At 43.6% G+C, this 25,048-nt stretch overlaps 1 protein-coding gene across 2 annotated transcripts in view; it reads right to left on the bottom strand.

The window, feature by feature from the left end:
* Window positions 1-3,253: 3,253 nt before the first annotated feature.
* Window positions 3,254-25,048, bottom strand: part of GAD1 (glutamate decarboxylase 1) — a 41,567-nt gene continuing 19,772 nt past the window's right edge. The window contains exons 7-17 of one of the 2 annotated variants that reach the window (XM_036254151.1): window positions 18,088-18,200; window positions 16,616-16,731; window positions 16,452-16,531; window positions 16,174-16,228; window positions 14,367-14,483; window positions 12,675-12,739; window positions 9,640-9,718; window positions 8,462-8,611; window positions 5,901-6,008; window positions 4,503-4,592; window positions 3,254-3,671 (exon numbers count right to left, since the gene is read on the bottom strand). In XM_036254151.1, coding sequence (XP_036110044.1) covers window positions 3,498-3,671; window positions 4,503-4,592; window positions 5,901-6,008; window positions 8,462-8,611; window positions 9,640-9,718; window positions 12,675-12,739; window positions 14,367-14,483; window positions 16,174-16,228; window positions 16,452-16,531; window positions 16,616-16,731; window positions 18,088-18,200 — 1,147 coding nt within the window. In that variant the 3' untranslated portion in view covers window positions 3,254-3,497. Of the gene's footprint in view, window positions 3,672-4,502; window positions 4,593-5,900; window positions 6,009-8,461; window positions 8,612-9,639; window positions 9,719-12,674; window positions 12,740-14,366; window positions 14,484-16,173; window positions 16,229-16,451; window positions 16,532-16,615; window positions 16,732-18,087; window positions 18,201-19,434; window positions 19,623-25,048 lie in introns of those variants that run through there. The other variant, XM_036254152.1, reaches the window with a different exon arrangement.

Here is a 25,048-nt window from a genome sequence, read left to right on the forward strand (position 1 = left end):
GAAACAGCGATGTGAGAGAGACACATCGAGTGGCTACCTCCCGCACAACCTCAACCGGGGCCGGGGACAAACTGCAAATGACGTATGTGCCCTTAGCGGGAACCAAACCCGGGTCTCTAACCGCTAAGCCAAACAGGCCAAGGCTATTACAGTTTTTTTATTTATTGATGAGAGAGAGAGAAACATCGATTTATTGTTCCACTTATTTATGCATTCATTGGTTGCTTCTTGTTTGTGCCCTGACCAGAGATCAAATCCTCAACCTTGGTGTATCAGTACAAACACTAACCAAGTAAGCTACACAGCCAGGACCTTATATTCATTTATGTTTTAAAAACCCACCTTATGTAATATACATAATTGATTTTTACATAAAAGAGATCTTCCAAAAGTACTGCCTAGAGAAGGGATTCCAATACAAGATATAAGCAGGTAGATTATTGACAGAGGCCAAGGAAACTGAGGGTCTGAATGGGTCGCAGGAGGAGAGACCTTGGGTGCCTCATGTGCAGTGAGGTGGAGGACTCCAATGGAATCCTTCAAAAGTGCTTCATGACAAAGCAAATTAAAACACAAACTCATACACAAATGCTCATGGTAGTATTATTTACAATAGCCAAACGGTGGTAACAACCCCAGTGTCCATTAACTAGTGAATGGATAAATAAAATACGGTAATATTCACACTTTGAAATGCGTAGTCAGCAATAAAGGGAATGAAGTTCTCATGCATGGTACAACATGGATGAACTTTGAAAACATGCTAAGTGAAAGAAGCCTTTCACAAAAGACCATCAATTATGTAATTCCCTTTATATAGAGGGTCTAGAAAAGGTAGATCTACAGACTGAAAGTAGATTAGTTGTTTCCAGAGGCTAGAGGGTGTACATTTGTGGGAATGAGGAATGGCAGTTAATGGGTATGAAGTTTCTATTTTGGGTGATAAAATACGATTGTGGTAATGGATGCACAGCTCTGTGAATATACTACAAGCCAGAGAATTGTACACTTTTTTTTTAATCCTCATCTGAGGACATTTTTGCATTTATCTTCAGATAGAATAGGAGGGAGAAAGGGGTGAAGAAAGAGAGAGACACATCGACTGGCTGCCACCCACACAACCCCAACCAGGGCCGGGGACAAACTGCAACTGAGGTACGTGCCCTTAGCGGGAACTGAACCCCGGTCTCTCTGGACCACAGGCCGACACCCTAATGCTGAGCCAAACCGGCCAGGGCTAAAGTGACTTTTTATGATCACCTCCCTATAGAGCCCACTTTTTATGATCACCTCCCTATAGAGCCCAGTTTGTCTGATACAATGGTTACACATGCAATCAGCATGCTAATCACTAATGACTCTTATCCAGTCCCTCCCTGTGCTATGTAGGGATCTCCTCGTGTTCCAGACAACTGAGAGAGTCTTGTTACAGCTTAATAGAATGTTAGAAAATGGGCTCTGTTTCCTAATGAGCCAGCACCGAAACATATTTCCTGAGGAAGTGAACCGGGACCACTGTCCAAGCACAGGCAGCAGGAGGGCACGATTCTATGGTCTCAGAGGGATTCGGATACCACAGACACCGAATGATACAAGCTCCCCCTAGACGGGAAATGTGTCCCAGATCAGTGCCTAGTACAGAGGAAGAAACACTTGTTGAGTGACTGAATGAATGAAACTCCAAGATGCAAATAGGAAAATGAGAAAGAAATGACTTTTCTTTCCCCAGGCTTAAACTGCAATTAAAAAAAAAAAAAAAAAAAAATTACAGCCCTGGCCGGTTTGGCTCAGCGGTTAGAGCGTCCGCCTGCGGTCCGGAGAGACCCGGGTTCGGTTCCCGCTAAGGGCATGTACCTTGGTTGCAGTTTGTCCCCGGCCCTGGTTGGTCGTGCGGGTGGCAGCCACTCGATGTGTCCCTTTCACATCGATGTTTCCCTCTCTCTCTCTTCCTCTCTCTCCCTCCCACTCTGTCTGTGCAAAAAATGGAAAAGTGTCCTCGAATGAGGATAAAAAAAAAAAAAAATTACAATCATGATAATTTTATAGATATAGGGCTCAGGAAATCATGACAGTGGGTTGAGTCCCAGCTTAATAAGGGTACTGAGTACACCACCTAAAGTCAGCTGGTGGGTAGTGAACGGGCTGTGGTGATCCAAGTAACTATAATTGAAAATCTCTTTCTGCATGAAACACAAACTGGAAGAAAATTTTGTTTAAATTCTCCATGGAGAGTATTTTTATTTGTTTATATTCTTCTTGCATACTCTAAAACGCACAGTGTGAATTTCCTTTCCTCAGAAACAGTGGTGAGCCTGGTCAATTTATCTGAGATCTTCAGAAGGTCTTCGGAAATGTTGCCTTAGGTTTGAGCTAAGCGAGTCACAGGGATTGGTCATGAACTACTACAAAATTACAGGAGATCTAGTTATTATCCAACAGTTACCAGAAAAGCATTGAGAACACTGACATACAGCCAGACACAGAGGGTAACAGAAGAGCAGGTGCTGTTTAAGTAATGGGATTTCCATACATACAGTTCTATGTACAGTATCAGAATTCTCTTAAAGACAGTAAACTTATGCTTAAATTATTTTAAGGGCACTCTAATATAAATGCAAGTCTCACTAATTTTAATCTTTTCTCTTTGGCTCACAAATGCACAAAAATACCATAAACAATTTTCAGAACTTACTGCATTAATATATAAATAAGATACATTACGAATGGGAAGAAAATACAAGACACCTCTTTAACATGGTAAATCTCTGAATATAAATAAGCAAATATTTCATTTACCTACAATTAAACAGTCATTTAAATCATTATATGTGCCCCCCCCCCCCAGGTCAGACAACAGAGATGTGCACAATCTACACAAATTAATCTCTAAAAATACAGCAACATTACACCTGGAACAATGACTCCGCTACTATTTTTCCCTAACAGGATACTAATAGGGAGGGTGTGACTCTTGTCATTGAGTGGTACTTTTTCTCATCTGTCATCACTTTAGGTGGGAAAAACAATGACAACAAGGTCAACCCCTGCTAACAGAATTTCCCTTGGTTCCTACAACATGGCATTTTGAGAAACATCTTTCTTGGGGTTGCTGGGCGAGCTGGTGTGCAGCGTGTTTGGCTCGTCAGGTAACGTTAATTGTTTTGGAGTAGGAACATGCTGTAATCTATTACTAACATCCACTCACTATACATATACATATACATATACATATACATATACATATACATATACATATACATATACATATACATAGAGAGGTATATATAACTGTACATATATACTGTGTTCCTAATGTGCAACTTTTTAAAAAGAACATTATTTCCTGCTAACTATAACAAGCTTAAGTAAGGGTTTAACAGTATTCTTCAAGATATATTTTCCCTTAGTGAAATGGCCTGTTGTTTTAGTAACGTACAGAGGGTTCTAGAGTGTCAGAAAGGAAGGGGACACCCCACAGACGCCTGTTCTCTGGGCGATTACAGATCCTGGCCCAGTCTTTCTATCTCCTCGATGAGGAAGTCGATGTCAGACTGGGTGGCGGCCGGGTTCGAGATGACCATCCGGAAGAAGTTGACCTTGTCCCCCTGAGGCTGGTAGCCAACCATGGTCGTGCCAGACTCCATCATCAGGGCTTTGATTTTGGGAGCCACCTTGTGATGGAAATACAAAACAAAACTCAAGCCTGGTATTAAGGCCACTTTTTTTAACAATGCAACCCATTTTTTGTTGGAGAAAAGAGCTGTTTGCTTTGTACCCTAAGTGTTTATACTGACATAAAGACAAAGAAATATTTTATGTCTAGGTGTCTTCGGTGGCTAAGATCCAATGACTCTTCAAGTCTGCCCAATCATAAATTCCCTCAGAAAATGCTGTGCGACTGAATTTTGAAAGTCAGTCATAGAACAATGATAAGAAAATCAAAATCAAAACCAAAAAACTCTTACGGGCAACTACACAAATTAAGGCTTCTGTACAACCCAGACCCCAGGATACTGCCTGGCACACAGACTGGCACAGAGACTGTGCTCAGTGAGGATCTGGTGAATGGCTGGATGAATGAAACATTGTATAAATGAAATGTACCGACAAGTACCAATAATATGTAAACAACACATAGAAGTCAACAATCAGAATGAATCAGCATTAAAGTAGCCTTGAGCTTAGTAGAAGATAGTGTAACAGACATAATTTAATATGGAAGTTCCTAGGAACGTGTATAGGATTCATTGCCCTGCACATGGCCCTTTCTTCACTGAAGAACACCAACCTCAGACAGGAGGACATCCTTTGGAGGTTCCTGTTGTATCTGAACCACAGTAAAGGGGCAACCAGACCCAAGAAGCATGTAACAAGATGGCTCCTCACCACCCCAAGTGTTTCATTTTCACTTCTCCCCCATTAGAGAGACACATTAGAGTAAGGATGTTTGATCAGCCAGAGAAACACAAAGGGTTAGACGAGACAAAGGAGAGATTCCATACCCTGTGTAGCTTTTCCCTTCGCTCAGGTCCGTCCGGCATGCCCCGGAGGCTTTGTGGAATATACCAGAAACAGACGTTTGTATGCTCAGGCTGCAGAGATTTCACAAACAAGCAAATATACAAACAGAACAGAACATTATGAGAACTTGAGAGAAGACTCCTCCCAAACCCCTGTGGACCCAAAAATCAAAAAACAAAACAAGATAAAACATTTAAATGTTAAAAAATAATTACATTTGGGTAGTTTCAAAAAAGGGTATTATCTGTTTTGTAGTGCCTCATAGCTCCAAGATGCTCAAAACACTATTTTATTGATAAGTGAATCTTTTATTGAATTTATTATATTGATACCGAATCTTTTCTTGACTCAGGGTTATCACAATGAACATTAATACTGGTTCTAACCCATAAGACAGGACTAACTGTGACGCCTAGAACTCTTTAGTGTCCCTTGAAGACTCCTATGTTTTTTAGTTTTCCTGTATTCTTGCTACATACTGTTTTTCAGTTTCCTTCCTAGTTGCTGTTTGCCACCATTGTTCCTCCTCTGACTGGCTAGAGACATCACACTTGTCTTTAATCTGCTAACAGAATGTCTAAAACAGCGTGAACGGTCCGAGTGAGGTCCCGCGGGTGAAATGCATGAGCGCCGTATCAGGGATTTGAACTGCTCAGGGCTCTTTCTTCCTCATTTGGTGATTGTCCAGTGTGTTCCCACTAGTCTAGACTACCTAACAGATGTATTAGGCTGACTGCAGGTGGTGTTATATGATACTGGGTTGTGAGTGGATTTTCTTTTACTCAACCCTGGCTCCCGTTCAATGACAGAAACTCCCTTTAGCCAACCGCAAGCTCCGTCAGGGCAGAGACGGTATCTGTTTTGGTCACTACTATGTAACTCCGCTCCTGGCATGGGGCCTGGCACACTGTGGATACTCAGTCAATACTGGTATGACAAATACTTCACTGTGTACCATATAGGTAGGAACTCAGGGCAGAGATGATTGTACCTTGCTCTCCTCATAATCAATCTATGTAAGGTCGAACTTTATTTTATAACCAACCTTGGGAGACAAGGAGATACCCATCCTATAAGCTTCTTGAAACTGAGAAATGATTTATCCTGGAGGTTCAACATAATAATAAGACCACCCCAAATGGCAGAGGATTCAGACCTGCCAAGGAGAAACCTCTTGTCTGCAAAGAGGTGAAGGGGAAAAGTCATCCCTATGTGACTGGAAGAAAAGTTCGCGAACACAGAAAATTAAATGGATGGTGCATAAGAATGAAAACTCCGAAACAGCTTTTGGCAACGTGGGAAAACATGGCTTTAGGAACTTCCCTCAACAGATTTTCTGGAAATGCTGTGTGTACATCTACTCCATGATAGTAACTCACCTCACCATTGGAAACCATCTCAAATTCCTCTCTGTTTTTAATCTTGGCATAGAGGTATTCAGCCAGTTCTAAGCATCTGTTGATCTGATTTTCAAATCCCACTGTTCCCTGTTTAAAAAAAAAAGTTGAGTTTGTTGGTGAGAGGATATATTTCCCCGTGATGGGCATTGAGAAGGCTGTGCTGTCCCTGCCTACTGGGAATAGACATAATATTCTTGGAGGTGGAGTTTGTTGGTGAGAGGATATATTTCCCCGTGATGGGCACTGAGAAGGCTGTGCTGTCCCTGCCTACTGGGAATAGACATAATATTCTTGGAGGTGGTTAGGAAAAGATCTAACTGCACAGTTTGTTCACAGCTCACAGCTCTGCATATAGAAAAGCCAAGTGTGCCTGTTCTTGGAAGGCATCCTCGACTCTGGGCATCAGTCATTCTCAACAGGGCTTTTAGTTTCCTGCTAGTTATTTGCAGCCTGGACCTGAGCCTTTTTCTGGTTTGCTTTATGATAGTGCAAACTGGACCTGGTCCACAATAAAATGAGTACAGGGATTGAGATTAAGCAATAAACCCTGGCCGGTTTGGCTCAGCGGTTGGAGCGTCGGCCTGCGGTACAGAGAGACCCGGGTTCGGTTCCCGCTAAGGGCACGTGCCTCGGTTGCAGTTTGTCCCTGGCCCTGGTTGGTCGTGCGGGTGGCAGCCACTCGATATGTCCCTTCACGTCGATGTTTCTCTCTCTCTCTCTTCCTCTCTCTCTCCCTCCCGCTCTATCTGAACAAAAAATGGAAAAATGTCCTCGGGTGAGGATTAAAAAAAAAAAAAGAGAGATTAAGCAATAAGAAACTTTTATAGCAATGTCACAGAATAATTTTAATGTCTACTGAATCTAATTTTAAAAATTGGTGTTTGTGTCCTGGCCGGTTTTGCTCAGCGGTTAGAGCGTCGGCCAGCGAACCAAAGAGTCGCGGGTTCAATTCTGGCCAAGGCCATGTACCTCGGTCGTGGTTCGTCCATCTCTGGCCCCAGCTGGGGTCGTGTGGGAGGCATCCAATCCATGTGTCTGTCTCATGTTGAAGTCTCTTTCTCTCTCTCTCTTCTTCCCTTGTCCCTCCCACTCTGTCTGAAGATAAATGAAAAAATATCCTTGGGTGAGGATTAAAAAAAATGGCATTTGTATCTTGCATGTTTTTTTTATTTCATTTTTCTAGCAATTCATCTTTATTGTATTGATCTACAGATTTAAAATGCCCAACTGGCTCTTCACCACAGATAGTGTGAGGAACACTACTTTAGAACCCACCTTCCCAGCAGCGAGTCCTGGTCAGACAAGTCCCCCATGCTGCCAGGCAGGCTACCTCCCATGCAGCACAGCATGATCCCTTCATGGGGACGGGCAGGCGGGCACGTAGGAAAGCCACTGGTCTCCATACATGCCCCGAGACCGAAGAAGCTCCACCTATTGACAAACTGGTTGAGCACAAGATTCGAAAGCCAGCAGGGCTGATTAACAGCAGCAGAGTGGAGACTGTTGAGTGGGCCAGTGTTAACAAGAGCAGACCACGAGGCAGAGCAGCAGCCAGTGCTGGGCACGCACGCCAGCCGGGCCACTTGCCACTGGGGAGACCGCGTGCCCAGGCCCCTCAGCAACCAGTTCTCTAGGCGCCAAGCTCCCAGCAGATGGTTCAAGAGGTTATTTTTAGGCAAAACAAAGATGCAAACTGCTGAGACCGTGTGGTTCTTATATTCTAAATGACAGGGCTCTTTCTCTTGTTGCTTACAGCTATTTATATGCTTAAAATACCTTTAATAACTTTGTGGCAGACATCAAATTCAGACTATTTCTATATGAAGACAAAAATGACCAAACAGTGGGAAACATCTAATAATCTGTCAAATTCTTCCTACAGAAGAAATATTTGACTAGGTATTTCACTGAAAAGCCTTGTGTAGTATTAGTTAGATCCAATCTTTTTTTTTTTTTTTTTTAATTCTCACCCGAGGACATTTTTGCATTTCTTGTTCAGATAGAGTGGGAGGGAGAGAGAGGAAGAGAGAAAGGGAAACATTGATGTGAAAGGGTCACATCGAGTGGCTGCCACCCGCACGACCCAACCAGGGCCGGGGACAAACTGCAACCGAGGTACGTGCCCTTGTCCGGAATCGAACCAGCGACTTATGAGTCCGCGAGCCAACGCTCTAACCACTGAGCCAAACTGACCAGGGCAGTAATTTTATCTTTATCTCTTTCTGCACATCTGCACTAAATAACTTCAGCATCCCTAAGGATTGCCGTGGAAGTCCATATTTTGGCATCAATTTTAGTTGTTCTGAGAGAAAGTTATAAGAAAACTTCATACTAATTCAAACTGAGGAGACTAAATGGAGAAAGGGAGACTTTGACATGAGAAATAAAGTGATTTCATTTGCAAAGAAAATACAGTTAACTCAATTATCTGGGTATTGACTGAACATACAGTGAGTTCTCCGTGACACATCTTTGCCTCTCTTTTGCCAGCCTGTGCAAATTACATTTGTGCTCTATTTCCTGAATTCCCTTTTTCGTACCTTTGCTTTCCACATCAGCCAGAACTTGAAAATGTCCACGTGACGGCCACACTGAATTGCCTTGTCCCCAGTGTCATAGGAGACATCGTATTGCTTGTCTGGCTGGAAGAGGTAGCCTGCACACATCTGGTTGCATCCTTGAAGTATCCCCTATCATGGAAATCAAGACAGGCGTGCAGGTGTATTCAGCGGTCAGAGCTGCGGATGGCTTTGAGACGGGGCTGGACGGACTTGGGGTCACAGGCAACCTTTCTAATGTCTTACGAGGTCTTGCACCTGTTCTCACATTCTTCTCTAAAATTGCTCTTGGAAAAACCTTGGCCCCTTTCCCTCTGTCACTCTGATTAGAAAATCGTCTTTTGGCTCAGATGCCAACAAGTACCCCACTGTCCCACTGAGGGGCATTTGGAAATATGGGTGTTTGGGGTTGTTTCAAAGTCTGGGAAGTGCTATGGCATTCGGTGGGCAGGAGACAAAAGCTTCCTGCAGTGAGTGGGACAGCCTCACGTTGTGAAGAATTTTCCTCCCCCAAAGCATCCCCTAAAAAGTCTTCCCGTCTCTTCCAGGACGTCCCATGGAGCTGACAGGACTCTAACTAGGAGTGGCATAAAAAGCGCAGGCAGGTTCGGGCTCCTGCGGGTCAGGGACGTATGCCTCAGCGTGCACACGTTTCCTTGGAGGCCAGGGTCCTGATAGCAGATGCTTCTCGAAGGGAATGCACCACTAACTCACGTACAGAAGCTTTTTGGTCAGTAGTCCTTGTTACTCTGAGATGACGTGTGTGTAAATGTCAATTTTGTCTCAGTTCTTGGGACCACAAATGCATGCTAAGGACTTAAAGTATGTCCCAGTGACCACTTTTTTTGTCCTTACTGAGGTTCCAACAGCTGTCACTTTTGCTTGCGCAAACATGAGGAATGTGAGATGAAAGGATGCCTGTTGGTTCCGGTCACTGCAGGCCCGAGCACCAGGGGAGGAAGGGCAGCAGAGAGCAAAGAGCCCAGGGGAGGCGTGAGGCGAGCTAAACACTAGCAAGGGCAGGAAGGAGCAGCAATGGCCACACTAACGGGGTGTCCACTGTGTGCCTTTGTCACCAAGCACTGTAAAAAGACCCCATGCTCTTCCTGTGCCTTCTAAGGATGTGCGGGTCACCAGCTCCTCTCTGGAGGAGTACAGACCTTTTCCTTGACGAGAATGGCGGAGCATTGCAACAGCACGCCCATCATCTTGTGAGGGTTCCAGGTCACTGAGCTGGCCCTGAAAGAAACACATGACACCCTGAGAAGAAGGTGCAGGAATCAGCAAGAGGCGACTGTCCTCTTCAGGAAAATACCTATCGCAACCCTAGGCAGTCCATGGTTTTGATGCCTAGTCCCCCAATTTGACTCACCAACTGGTAAACACTTGTTTTGCAGGCTGTCTGAGTACTAAGTTGCAGACTGCCCCTTCTAAACAACTGTTATTAATAACTATTATTAAACGATTATAAACTATTATTATATAACTAAACAGCTATTATTAATAATAGCTAACATGTATGAAGAATTTATTGTGTGTCTTATTCCCGTGGGAGCTTGACGGGCATTGCCCAGCATGGTGTCATGGTTAAAAATGCCAAAGTCTGGAGCCACACTGTCCAAATCGGAATCCTGGTTCTGACACCTGCTAGTTTGGGCAAGTTACATAACTTCTCTGTGCCCCAGTTTTCCCATCTGTAAAATGGGGAGTATTTGTCACAGAATTGACTAAAGGAGAAATTGAGTTACTAAATATATGTTGCTAATAACTGTGCCTTGAATACTTAGTTCTCCAAACAACCCCATGATGTAGGAACTATTGTCTATTTTAGATGGAGAAGCTAAGGCACAAATGGCTTAAATATATCACCCAAAGGCAAACAGCTAGGAAGCGTTGGAGCCAAGATTCAAGACCAGGGAGTCGAATTGCACAGCCAGTGCCTCTAACCCTCCACCAGGCTGCCTCCCTCTAGACAGCAGACTGGCTTCTTCTGCCTTCCTGTTCTTATTTATAAAATGGACTGGGATGCTAACCTACCTACGTCTGAGGGGGTATGAAGAGTGACACTGAAAAGCAAGGATCAATTAGACAGTTCTAGACTTCGACTACTTAGCAGCTTTGCTTAAATGCCAGTTTAGGCTGCAGCGATAGTTTAACAAGCATGGTCTCTTAGCAACCTCATCACTCTGTCAGACACAATTAAATGGTTAAGTAGCACACTAGCTAGGACATTACGGAAACTACTAGGGGTAATGTATGATGATGAAGACTTGTGTAACTTGCTTCGGTGGTTTACAGACTCCTTCCCAATGGCCTGGCCCACAGCTGGGCCCTGCGCTTTGGTACCTGGGAGGGGTGTTTTCTCCGGACAGGACAATTGGCTCCGAACTATACTGACTCTGCTCTCCCTAGAGCTAAATCTTTGCTGTGAATTTTTAGCCTCTTTATCTCGCCTAAGTCCTTTAGAGGGGAAATAATTTTGTGCATACTGTGATGATAGGGTGTACATTATATTTCAAAGACAAGCGAGAAAGGCCTGAAGTCCTGTCCCCCTTGGTGTATTATAAAGAAAACCTTTGTGAAAGAGACCTATGAGAAGTTCCCAGAAAAGTTGACTAAGTACTTATCTCATTAAAACACACCAGGATGTCGAGTCGTATTAAAAAGGTAGTTGATTTAACCACTTTTCTCATAGCTATCCCCCCGAGTCATTAAAAATCACATTTAGATCTCATAAAATGCCTCAAATTAAGTGGTTTTTTGGGACTGTCCTAAAGGGCTGAAGTACATGATTCTTTGCTGCTACAAGTGGAAAGTAACAAGACATGATATGGATTCCATTTCCTTCAGAAGACATATGTGCTTTAAAAAGTTGGATAAGGAAAAGACTAGTGCAAAATGTTTCATGTTTCCCTACCAAGGAGGGAAAACGAAGACTGCCCGGGAAGTGTGAAGCGCAGCTGGACTGGCTCATCCATATCTAACATATTATCCTCCAAGTCACAGTCGAATTGCTGTGCTGCAAAGAGTCAGTCCCACTCACCCTGACAACGGCCTTTCAAAACTGGACCGGAAGGGACGAGGCACAGCAGAGGTAACAAAACCGCAAGCCAGAGCCCCTTCGGTGAGAGAGCCCTGGTGAGCTTCCCGAAGCTGGCTCCCCATCCACTCTCCAACCTCATCTGCTCTCACCTGTCACTTTGCTCCAACCACCCTGGCCTCTTTGATGGCCCTCCAACTTACCAAGAACCAAGTCCTGCCTCGGGGCCTTTGTATTTGCTCTTAAACCACTAGAATACTCTTCCTTGTATCCTTGCGTCCTATCTCCCTTTATCGGCTGAAATGTCACCCCCTCAGAAAGGCCTCTGACTGCCCTGCCTCACACAGCATGCCTTGTCACTCGCTGTTATTTAACCCTGTTTTAGTTTTCTTTACTATGAAATACACTTGTTTATGAACATCCAGCCCACAGGAATGTAAGCTTCGGGAAGGTAAATCTCAGTTGATAACACCTTCCATGTACTGCCTTGTTTTCCCTGCATGCACCAGGTATGCATTTTATAGAAAAATGCTGTGCATGGCTGACTAAAGGCAGGTGAACAAGTATTCACATCCATGTCTGCCTGGCTCATGATAGGTGCTCAGTAAATATTTGCTGAATCAGTGGGGTCAATTGGGATCAATACATTGGAGGCAGGTGAAAATCATATTTGGCTTAGCACACCCACTGAGCTTGAATGGTGAAAAAGAAAATAAATAAGTTGGATGAGCTGAGTGTCCTACCCTTTCCCCAGCAGTAAGCTTAAGGACAAAGAAGAGTGAAATGCACAGTACCCCTTCCTGTGCCCTCGGCAAACTCTCACGTAACCTCCGAATCACCCTATTGCATGTGTTCTCTTCTCTCCTACCTGGGCCCCTGGCAATCACATCCATTGTGGCGCTTATCACCTTGGGTGGTAACTATTTGTTTACTTGTCTCTCTCTAAATTGTGAACTCAGTGAGGTGAGGTCTCATTTGACTGAGAAATCAGTCATTTTTGATTTCCCAATGCCTAGCACGCCACAGGTGCCCAATAAATGCTCCTGAGCAAAAGTGAGCTTAGTCAGGTTGAAATAAGATGCTGGGGACACCAGCAGACTCAGGGCACATCTTGTGTGATGCCAAGTGGAAGGAGGCCCCGAATCTGGCCCTTACCTTTCTATGCCACTGAGTTTATGGCGGTGCTTCCTGGACATGAGCAGCCCACCACCCCAGGCAGCCTGTGAGGACAGAGCACAGACAGGGAGGGGAAGTTGTGACATTTAAGAATCCAAACCAGTCATTCCACACCTCTACTAAAACATGAGAAAGTAAATGGTGAAAAACACCAGTTTCTCTGAAAAAAGGAACCCCTACTGGTCATTCAATCAGTGGCTGGTGTAATTCATCGTTTGTCATGTCTTTGAAAGTTCCTCCAGGTTGAAGTCAGATAGCTCCTAGTAAATCTGGTCTGAGCCCGTGGTGCCAAGACCCAAAGGCGTAGAGTGCTCCCAAAAGGCAGAGACAGGCAGTGAGCCCCCAGGTGGCTCTGGAAGTGACACAGAGGACTGGGCTGCCACCTGACTCTGCAGAGGGCAGAATTCTAAGAGCTTCTGCAAACTCAGAAAGCAGCAGCCCTGCCAGGCTTGGATGTCCCACCACAGCCCCTGCAACGTCAAGACATTTTTGTGGCTACCCCGTCACACAAATGTACTGAATAGCTTGGGACACCACAAGACACAAGGACAGCTTTGTCTGTCATTTGTTCAATAGTACTACAGATCACCCAATTGTCCAGGTGTGAGAAGCTATATCCATAAGAGAGTGGAGTGAGACCAAAAGGAAAAAAAACACAGCCAGTCACACATGAAAATGTATCTTTTGTGCTCCAGGGAAAATTTGGGACTAAACCTCTTAGTCGATAACACCTACCATATACTGTCTTATTTTTCCTACGGGTACCAGATATGTATATTTTTTTTAATCCTCACCTGAGGATATTCCTCCATTTATCTTCAGATAGAGTGGGAAGGGGAGAGGGAGAGAGTGAAAAAAAACATCGATGCGAGAGAGACTCACCGATTGCTCGCCTCCCACAGGACCCTGACTGGGGCCGGGGGTCAAACCACAACCCAGGCATGTGCCCTAGACTGGAATCGAACCTGAGACTCTTTAGTACTAGGGCCAATGCTCCAACCGCTGAGTCAAACCAGCCAGGGCCAGATATGCATTTTTTAAAGAAAAGTATCATAGATGGCTGGTTGAAGGCAGCTAGCTGAGCCATGGCCACTTTCTATACATTGTGTTTTTCTCTCTGAAATCTGTTATATTTCTCTCTGTAGCTATTTGTCCAGACAAAAGCTACCAGAAAAGGTGATAGGGACCATATTCTTTTTTTAAAAATTCTCACCTGAGGACATTTGTCTATTTATCTTCAGATAGAGTGAGAGGGAGGGAGATGGGGAGAGAGAGAGAAGCATCAATGTGAGAGAGACACATCGACTGATTGCCTCCCACACTACTCCAACTGAGGACGAACCACAACCAAGGTACATGCCCTTGACTGGAATCAAACCCACGACTCTTTGGTCTGTGGGCCGAAGCTCTAACTGCTGAACCAAACCAGGCAGAGTTAGAGACCAGATTCTAAAATGAATCCCAGAAGACAGCAACTGGCCGTAAGGACCTGGACGAGTCCCAGAGGAGGTACAGGCCTCTGGTACGTCCAGTCTGGGAGCCAGAGAAGAGTGGAAGTAATGGGTGTGGAGAGAGCCAGCTGGGGCGTGGTTGAAGCTTGGGGTAAGTCCCAAAGCAGAGCTGCTTGCACCTTGGATTGGGCTGGGCCACTCCGTGAGTTATAACACTTACATCGACATGCAGCCAAAGGTTATATTTCTCACATATATCTGCAATCTCCTGTATCGGATCAAAGGCTCCATAAACAGTCGTGCCAGCAGTTGCATTGACATAAAGAGGAACATATCCCTACAAGGCAAGAGAGACAGGCGAATTAGTCTTTTTTTTTTTAAATCCTCACCCGAGGACATTTTTGTATTTATCTTCAGATAGAGTGGGGGAGAGAGAGAAACATCCATATGAGAGAGACACATTGGCTGGTTGCCACCCACACGACCCCAACCAGGGCTGGGAACAAACTGCAACCGAGGCACGTGTCCTTAGCGGGAACCGAAACCGGGACTCCCCGGTCCTCAGGCTGATGCTCTAACCACTGAGCCAAACTGGCCAGGACTGATTAGTCTTTTTAACCTTCCTCCTTTCCACAGGAAGTAGATGAATCGCAGTAGCATTTAGTCACAGATCAGCTGTGATATCAGACAGTCTATCTAGCAGTATTGTTTACTCATTTATTCAACAAATAATTTTTGAGAGACGCTCATGTGCCAGCCCTGTTGCAGATGTGGGGAATACAGCAGTGAGAAGAACAGATGCAGGTTCCTGTCCTCGTGGAGTTTACATTCTAGTGGGCAGTGACCGGCAACAAACAAAAGCAAATAAGCAAAATATACAGTATGTTTGATATTGACATGTTCTATGGTGAACAACAAAGCAGGGAAGAGAAACAATACGTTTAAAGTGCTGGGCAGGCATTTCTGAATAGCATCTGGACATTGCACGTTTTAGCCGCTGTGTTATTCTAAGTATGCCGTTGTAATAATAATACCAAAGCATTGTTTGATTGCTTAAAACTGGTCTATACATTATGTCAGCAGTAGTGGACACTGTAAAATTTTGATGTGAACAAGAAGTAAGCGAGGGAGTGGAGTCCATCAGACTGGGGGAAATCTGTGAGTCTGAGGTTATACTGCAGCTCAGCTTCACCTCTGCTCCTTGCTCAGTCCTAATGACATCCCCACCCATCGCCCCTACTGAGACCCCAGCAAACAGCTACAGTGAGAGAAGGAGGCACAAGGGTGTGACCAACACGAGCTGGTAAACGGCCTACAGCTACGTGCCAGTGCCTTATGGAAATGTGTGTTCTGTGCGATTATTTTTTGTGTTTAATAGACTTTACTGAGGCAGATTCACCAAGTATCATGGGCCATCTCTCAGGACATGGAACTACTTTGTTAGAAAGAATTCTAAGCTAGCCCGGCTGGTGTGGTTCAGTGGTTGAGCGTCAACCCATGCACCAAGAGGTCCCAGTTCGATTCCCAGTCAGCGCACATGCCCAGGTTGTGGGCCCGATCCCCAGTGGGGGGCATGCAGGAGGCGGCCAATTGATGTTCTCTCATCGATGTTTCTCTCTCTCTCCCTTCTCTCTAAAATCAATAAAGAATCCTAAGCTAAAATAATATTTGTTAAAATGAGATTATATCTAACAAGTAGTAAGTGCAGACCTCAATAGGCTGTATCTTCATGGTGCTTGGGTAGTGGATTTATTAAAGCACATCAAACTAATCATTTGGCACAATAAATACAGGACAAGTGGTTTAATGACTGAATTTTTCATTTAAAAAAAAAACTGATATGGTATATACACAGCCTTAAAGCCAAATCATCTCACAAGTTGAAAATAAACACCTGGGAATAGACTTTTAGAAACATAATAAAATAATTTCTTATATTAGCAAAATTTTTTACTGTCTACAGCAGAAGGAAGGTATTTTTAAAAAGTCGTATCCACCAGAATTTGGATGTACCACAGAGTACATACCTTCTGCTTGGCTTCAAGAATTTTTGCCTCTAAATCCGCAGGAATTATCTTCCCCCTGTAATTATTATAAAAGGAGAGAAACGAAAATGAAGAATCAATGAGACTGCACATGAAAAAAACTTCAGCCGCAGCAAAAAGTAATTTAATCGGATATTTTCAACAGACCATTAGCAGCTTGGCACACTGTACTGAGTCAGTCCTTAAGCACAATAAAACAAATTTAACAGATGAACACATTTAATACATCAAGAACCTAATAGTCACTCTCCCCTGCCTACCTTTCATTGCACTTTATCAAAATCACATTGTCGGTTCCAAAGCCAAGTGCAGCCCCAGCCTTTTTTATGGAATAGTGACTCTGCAACAAACAGAGGCTTGAGATTAGATGTTAGACAGTCCCTTGGAAAACACCACAATCCATGAGCAAGAGCACCCAACTCACATGTTCTGAGGTGAAGAGGACCAGTTTGGGCACAGCCGCCATGCCCTTTGTCTTGACCTCCGGGAAGTACTTGTAGCGAGCAGCCATGATGCTGTACATGTTGGATATGGCTCCCCCTGTCAGCAAGCAGACACATGGGAGGCGTTGGAGCTCCTTCATTAGTGCTTCTACCAGCAAGGGCTCTGCTGGTGTCTCAAGAGATGAGGGAGGTGAGAAAGGGGAAGGACAATATCCTGATAGGTTTTAATGGCTTCCCTATTACCAGGGCTTCCCTCTGCACCCTTTGCTCTGGGGAAACAGCAGTCACACTACCGAAGCCATCGAGGCGATTTGGCTGGAGGAGAGTCACGTACTCCAGTGCCCGCCCCACCTGAAGCCTAGACAGAAATATAAGAGGTGGCAGTGGCTGTAAAGAGACAGGTGAGTTACAGCTTCCCTGCTTCCGCTCTCTGCTCCATCTGTTACTGAACAAAGATGAATTTGTTCCCCAAGTCAGAAAGAGAGAATAATGGAGCCTACTGAAGGAAACAGTGACATTGCCTGGCTACTCCTCAAAGAACAGCCCAACTGAGTCATTGAGGAGAGATCTAAGTTGATTAAAGTGAAACCAAACTTGTGTTTACTTAAATAAAGCCACAAGGAGAACTGAGGTAACTAGGTATATCTGGCCACACAAACTAATCACTTTTGCATTAATTACCAGACAATTAAACAGGCAAATTGGTGGTTGGCTTGAATTGCCTGGACAAGTGCAATTCTTTTGTTTGTTTGTTTTTAAAATATTCTTTCTTTATTGATTTTTAGAGAAAGAGGGAGAGACAGAAACATTGATGAGAGAGAACATTGATTGGCCGCCTCCTGCATGCCCCTCTCTGGGGACTGGACCCACAGCTGGGCATGTTCCCTGACTGGGAATCGAACAGGTGACCTCTTGGTGCATGGGTTGATGCTCAACCACTGAGCCACACTGGCTGGGCATAAGTGCAATTCTTATTTCTTCTTTTCCTCTTGTACACAATCACATTGTCCCTGACACCAATCCAAACTCTTTCCTACCTCCAAAAACATCTGTCCTTGTTATAAAAATTATTATCGTATCCATATTGAACTAGAGATTCAAAGTAGATAAACTATTTTGGCAGAAATCGATTAGTCAATTGACAATCTTGAATCACTGATCCTCAGCTTAATCTACCTGCTATTCACAAACCAGAGACTTAGCATAATTTAGACATAGACTTTGTCGGTTTGGACAGGTTTAGGCACAGCCTTTGTTGATTAATACACATAGAATGTAGCATTCTTGCCAGACTTCACCCTGACAAAGATAGGAAGGCAGAGTATCCCAAAAAATATTTTTAAGGGTCATTGTTCTTCCACAAACCCACTCTGTGGTTAGTGTTCTCAAAAGGGTCCTAAGGATCCACACTACAAACCTGGAGGAGAGGCAGGGAAAGAGAAGCAAAACTTACCAGGAGAAAAGATCCCATCACCATCTTTATTTGACCATCCAACTATCTCTCTCATCTTCTTAAGTGTTATTTGCTCCATGAGGACAAACACTGGAGCAATTTCATAAGTAAACCTGGAAAGGTGGTAAAAATGAATGAAACTAAAGAAGCCAACCACTTATTTGGGGAATACAGATGACTGGTTTAGTACAAAAAAGAGGTGCAAAACACTAAAACAATTCATTTCCTGGAAATGCATTAAGTCACCAATCATAAAATGTCAGAAACCAGCCTGGGCTACCTAAAGAGGTGATTGAAGTAACTGCTCTGTGATTTTTCATCAACAAAATAGATTCTCATTAAATGAAATGTCTTAAGTGTGGTCCACCCAAAGAAATATAAAAAAAGAAAATGACTTTTCTGGGTCCCTTTCACCCTAAGACTGTAGGATGATGCAAATGTTAACTGGAAAAAAAAAAAGTATTCTAAGTTCTATATAAAATTGGTTTGAAACATTGAAAAAAACCTGACTGCCAATTTCACACTTGTAGAATCTACAAAACCCAGAGCCAAACTCTATCTTTTAAAAATAATGTAAATATCTGAAAGCTAACTGTGAAGATAATTGGAAATATTGACCCAGGTTTTAAAGATCTCAATATAATTATCTACATGGTTTTTCTACTGAGAATCCTCAAGGACAGATATGTTTCTTAGTTCTCTGAAGTCGATATCTGTCAAGAATAATTATAAGTGATGATTTTCTAATTACCAATTATAAATAACAAGAAGATGGTCAATTGACATAAACAGCTAACTATGGGCATGAGATACACTGGTAGGTTAGCTTTGTCGTCTAACAAACTGATTTAAAAGTAGCAAACCATGCTCTCCTCAAAGCAATTCCAAACAGAGCATGGTCTGGTAAGGTGGTCACTGAAACAAGATCATGGTGCCATGCCTAGGGCTTAAGAGAAATCAGAGAAAGTGTATCCACAGAAAACTGAGCCAGAAAACAAAACGACATTTACTGACTCTGAGGCTCTTTGTCTTTCTTCTTTTTGCTTGATCTCCCCAAGCATTGGAGTCCGTGGGCTCAGCTCAGACCATGCTCACTGAAGAGAGATGCCTAGATCGACTCAGCCGAGTCTATGGGGAGACCTTATCACTGGATAGGGTGTTTGAGCTGAATGCCAATGCTGAGGACTAATGGGAATTCTTGTTGGCTTAATGACTTAGAAAATCTATTTGCAAGGATGAGATAACAATTGTATATAAGTCACAGGTGAGGCTAGTAAGTTTTAATCATGGAGAAGAAAGAAATCACATTAATCACACGACTGTAAAAGAGGATCCTCGGGATACATCTGTTGGTAGAAGAATTTTGTCTCCAAAAAGAATATGTCCATTTTCCTTAGTTGGGCCCTTGAAAGTTAGGAGGAAGACCCTTGGAAATCATGTGTTCAGTTACCATCACCTCGGAGGTCACAATCATGCTTTGGTTCTGCTCTGAGCCCCATCACCGTAGCAACCAACACTCCCTCATGTCTGATGGCCTGATAAAGGAAGAAGAAGAGAAGGATTCCTGGTTTAGCCGGGGCGGCTGAGTGTACCAAGAGTCAAACTCATGATGCTCTTCTAAGCATTCTTGAACAAATGTGTTAACAGTGCCATTGACTTTTGGAAATGTTAGAATAGCAAAAATGTTTGCATGGTGAATAGGTACTGGTGGCAATCTGTGTTCTGGAATCTCACAACAGGCGAGGAATGTGAAATTATATACAATAGTATCAGAATCTTACCAAGGATTGGATGGAAGCTGAGTTGAAGTCAACTCAGTGTTAGATGGCCAGGCAGGAGCACATGGGGAAGGGAGGTGGGATGGGACTTAGGGCCAGGGGGTTGGTCTAGTTCATGATTTGAATCAATTTAGGCCCCAGGCTTAGCCTTAGAATTAATCTTTTTACTTAAGGACCAGGAAGGAGCAAGACCATTACTCTCAGGAACAAGAGAAAGAGTCTAGAGAGTTTGATCATGAGATTATCTAATCTTATCTTTTTCAGATTCCTTATTTGTGCCAGGTATCCAATTCATAAACCTTTTATTCAGTTCTGTTTAATAAATGCCTACTGAATGACTACTCTCTGTCAGGTGGCACCTTACATGCTGAGGACACAGAGATGTTATAAGACACCATTTCCAACCTTGAGGAAGAAGCTTATGAGGATGAATCCAGCACCAAGCTGTTGGCCTTCAATGCATCCTGTTTGACAGTTCTTGCCTGGGTCTGAAAGACCAGTTTTTTCACAGCTCAGACCAGTTTATCCTGATTCATGACCTTAGTCCTGACATCCTCTCTTGGAAGCAGATAGATTGGTCCACAGCTGCTGATCCTCAGCCAGGCCTGACAAATGGGCTGACATGGTGCTCCCTGTGTCTGACATTTCTGTGACCCTGCCTCCCCATCCTGGGCTGTGTTTACAACTGGTAGTCTGCCTGCACCCAAAACCTTATAGAAGGCCTTGAGTTCACCCTACAGCAGTGATTCTTAACTTAATTGGGGTCATAGACCCCTTTAGGACTTGCCAGGAAGAAAATGAGGACATGTACATCATTTGGTATACAGTTGTAGGAGACACCTCTCTTGCCACCTGACTCCAGGTTAGGTACCCCTTCCCTAAATGACAGACAAAAGCAGATAAAGTCAAGAGATCAGGGGTCAGATATGGATTCAGAAGAAGCTGGTTAGATGCTAGAGTACAAGATTATATTTCAGAATCATAGAACAAGAAACTAAACCTGCAAAAAGCTCTAAGTTGAAGCATAAGAACATGGGATTGGATGTAAGGATGTAAAACAGTCACGAGTGACACTGAGGAAGACTTCTGGGACTTTCGATGTTCTGAGTATGGTAATGAGTCAGCCTTTTTTTCGTGGCTCAACTCATCTTTCCAGAGGGATTCACTCAGAACCCAGAGAAATGGATTAAGAAGCTATATTTCTCGGGGGCAGAGTCTGCTGTTTGCTAACCAGTATCAATCTTCTTTTGCTTCATTCAATTTTATTTGGGGTGGCAACTCACCCAGATCAAAGACTACGCTTCCTAGCTTCCCTAGGTGTGGCCACGGGACTAGATTCTGGCTAAAGAGATGCTGCAGGAAACCTGTGGAGCTCCTGAAGTTTCTTGGAAAGAAAGAGTGTGATCCACGTTACCCTTCTTCCCTCCCACTGTCCCCTCCCTCCTTGAGGTCTGTCCCCTCCCTCCTTGAGGTCTGAGTCAGGGGTGTGGCGCTAGAGCTCCAGCAGCCAGCCTGCGCCATCAAGAGACTAACTCTGAGGATGACAGCCACATGCTACAATAGGGATGAATATGGCACAAGGAATCTGGATCCCTGGTGACTGCCAAACTGGAAGGTTCTTAATGAGAAAAAGAAAGACATTGTTATGCTGACCATCTCGACACTCCTCTGTACAGATGTGGCAGGTGGCCTATTTTCATCTTAAAAGCTAACACACCTGAGGGGAGCTTAGTGAGCCCTTCTGGTGTCCAGAGATGATGAGAGACAGAAACAAGAGCCAGGAGGCTGAAGGGAGGGGTCTCAAATGACAACAGTGACCTGTGGGGTGGCTGCCTTTCCTTGAGGGGGTGTGTGTCCCCTGCACCTTGCTTTCACTGGGCACCTCAGACTGGTGCCCTTTTCAGCCTTCAGAACCACTCTGTAGGGTGGATATTATTATCCCCCATTTTCCTGAAGAAGAAACTGAGGTTCAGAAAAATCCAGTGATTACTTTTAGGATCTCGCAGTTAGTATGTTTCCCAGTCAGAATTCCAGGTCCTTCCCACCACACTGCTTTTCTGTGACAAACGAGAACTGCTCACAGCAGGCTCCTCCCCGTCTGCCCAGGGGTATAACATGACCAATAACTCCCACGGAAAACTTCTCCTGTGTAATTTCTATGAAAATAAAGCACTAGAGAGTTGAAATCATAACCTCATAACAAATGGCTGTGATAGATCTCGCCATAAAGATTATGTATTGTGCTCAGGTACTTGTGGGCACTGCTCACCCTGCACAGTTGTGCTTGGTGGCCTGTTTTGGAAGAAAAGAGTTGTACATGTCATGGACAACCATACGTTTGTGAAGCTTTCTTTGGATCTTCACTGGGTCCTTGCTTGGAAGAATATATCTCAACGATATATGCACAGGCAGGTGTAGACGCATGAACATAAAGGTTCTTTTTATTCCAGCAGTCAGATACCTAACACTTTACCACTTGAATTAGGATCTTGGGCATTTCTGAGGAATACAGTTATTATTTCCTATCGCCAGTGCCACCCAAACTTAATGCTGGTGCAGGTCAAAAAAATGAGTATATCACTAATTTCTACTCTGCCAAAGAAAGAGCCTTTTGCCATCTGTTCTCAGACTTATCTTGAATATTGTTCCCAGTTGGAGGAGAAACTGTCACAAAGGGGCACATTTCTGTAGAAGCTCCTGACAGTGTGGCCACATTTCATGATCTTCCAGGGGAACTGGCTTAGAATAATTTCTGGAGAATAGTTATTACTTCTTCAGACAATGCCTTGTCTCCAACTGACAGAAGCTATTTCACTATTTTAAATAACCTTCTCTATTGATCTGTTGGAATCGGATCATATTTTATAAACACCCATTGTTCATTCAGTACAGCTGCAATTACTGTGTGCCATGTAGTTGGACTGGCCTTGACCTCAGATGGCTGGGACATATTTTAGTGTTTCATGACACAGCCGGGGTAAGGGAAGAATAAGGGACTTCGATTTTTATGAACCCATACAAAAAAAGGAGACTTTGTGAGAACTCTCTGGATGAAGAAAAGCCTTTCAGGAGAATATCTGGTCATAAATGGTTCAAAGGGCTGTGTTCCTTTTATTTACCTTGAGATTGGGCTATATATATTAGAAAATTGCCGCTGAGAGGCCTACAGAATACACACTTAAAGGCACTGGGTGAACACAGGCCTATATTAATATGGGTATTTGGGCCTTAACAGGTATGTATCTTTTCCTCTATATTTCTAATTCACTTTCCAAATAATTAAGTTTTTTTTTAGAAGCCATACTTTCTAATTAAAAGTGTTCCTTAGTGTGAGATGCTCCAATTAAGCATTAGTGCCTTTTCACATTATAATTAGTATATCACGATGTCTGTGCTTGCTCATATATTTTTATTTCACAAATCATACTACAGTAAAATTACAAAGGCGAGTTTTCTGTTTGAGGAGAACATCCCAGCAACTCTATCTTTGACCCGAATTCCTGTCTGCCCCTCACAGCCCCAGCCATCCAACGTGGACACTCCGTGAAGCTAACCGTGACTTGCAAGCAGGGAGCATGAAAACCATTTTCAATTTCAATCCATTTAATCTTTCACGCCTCTTAGCACAAAAGGCTTCACTTGTCACATTTGCTTTTAAAAATTTGTCATTGTTTTAAATTAGCAAACAAAGCCAGAATCCTTCATTAATAGAAACTTTTCTGAATATAGTTAAGTATTTTGAGACACAGCATTAAACAGCTTTGGAGCACACACGACTCAACAGTAATCTTAAAGTGTCCTTTCAGGTTTCGTGGCTGGGAGAAGATAAGAGGACCTTGAACTTACAGTCTATCTTGATGTCCAACGGAATTCTCATTTTAAATAATACCACCCTTTCATCTAAATTTATTTTTCAAATCTACTTTACCATTTAAATGTAAAAAATGGGTGATTATCTTCTAAATATTTCCACAGTCACTAAAATCCATATAATTCTTAGGCAGTTATTTTAGAATAATTGTAAGAAACTCTTTTCATTATTTCTCCTGGATACTTTAACAGAATGTGGTGCCGTTGTCCGAGTGTATAAATAGTGGTAAAACATCATCCTAGTGTTGAGAGGAAAGCTTATACTCAGCAGGCTATGATGACACTATCAACTTATCACCTGTCCTTGTCTCTGAAAAGGTTGTGCATGTAGAGGAAACTGACTGTGAGGTGACTGCCAGAAGGCTGCCCAGGTAGTACACGCACCCAGCCCCACCCAGGTAGTACACACACCTAGCCCCAGCCAGGTAGTACATGCACCCAGTCTCAGCCAGGTAGTACATGCACCCAGCCCCAGCCAGGTAATACACGCTCCCAGCCCCATCCAGGTAGTACATGCACCCAGCCCACCCAGGTAGTACATGCACCCAGCCCCAGCCAGGTAATACATGCACCCAGCCCCAGTCAGGTAGTACATGTACCCAGCCTCACCCACGACCTTAAAGTCAATTTCATATACTTTTACAAGAACTTAGAAACAAAAAAAGGCTTTGCCTACTCAAACAAGTATGGGAAAAAAGTAAAATTCAGAAAAACGAATAATGATTTTGAAAGGAATGTATCACGACCAGCTGAATTTTGTTTTGGAATCTTTTTTTTTTTATCTCACCCGAGGATATTTTTCCATTTTTTTGTACAGATAGAGTGGGAGGGAGAGAGAGGAAGAAACATCGACGTGAAGGGACACATCGAGTGGCTGCCACCCGCACGACCAACCAGGGCCGGGGACAAACTGCAACCGAGGTACGTGCCCTTAGCGGGAACCGAACCCGGGTCTCTCCGGACCGCAGGCTGACGCTCTAACCGCTGAGCCAAACTGGCCAGGGCTGTTTTGGAATCTTTAGTTAAGCAATAGGTTGATCGAATTAGTTTGTGGATTTATGGCAGCTTTAACGATAAAGGAAATACAACCGAAATGTAAGTTCCAATATGCCTGGATGGGAAAATGGACCAAGATCATACTCTAAAACATGACCTCTTTAGACACACCATTAACATGGAGTCTTTTTTTTTTTTAATCCTCACCCGAGGACATTTTTCCATTTTTTGTTCAGATAAAGTGGGAGGGAGGGAGGGAGGAAGAGAGAGAGAGAGAGAGAGAGAGAGAGAGAGAGAAACATTGACATAAAAGGGAC

Source organism: Molossus molossus, unplaced genomic scaffold (assembly GCF_014108415.1).
Source record: "Molossus molossus isolate mMolMol1 unplaced genomic scaffold, mMolMol1.p scaffold_m16_p_11, whole genome shotgun sequence".
Taxonomy (NCBI): domain Eukaryota; kingdom Metazoa; phylum Chordata; class Mammalia; order Chiroptera; family Molossidae; genus Molossus; species Molossus molossus.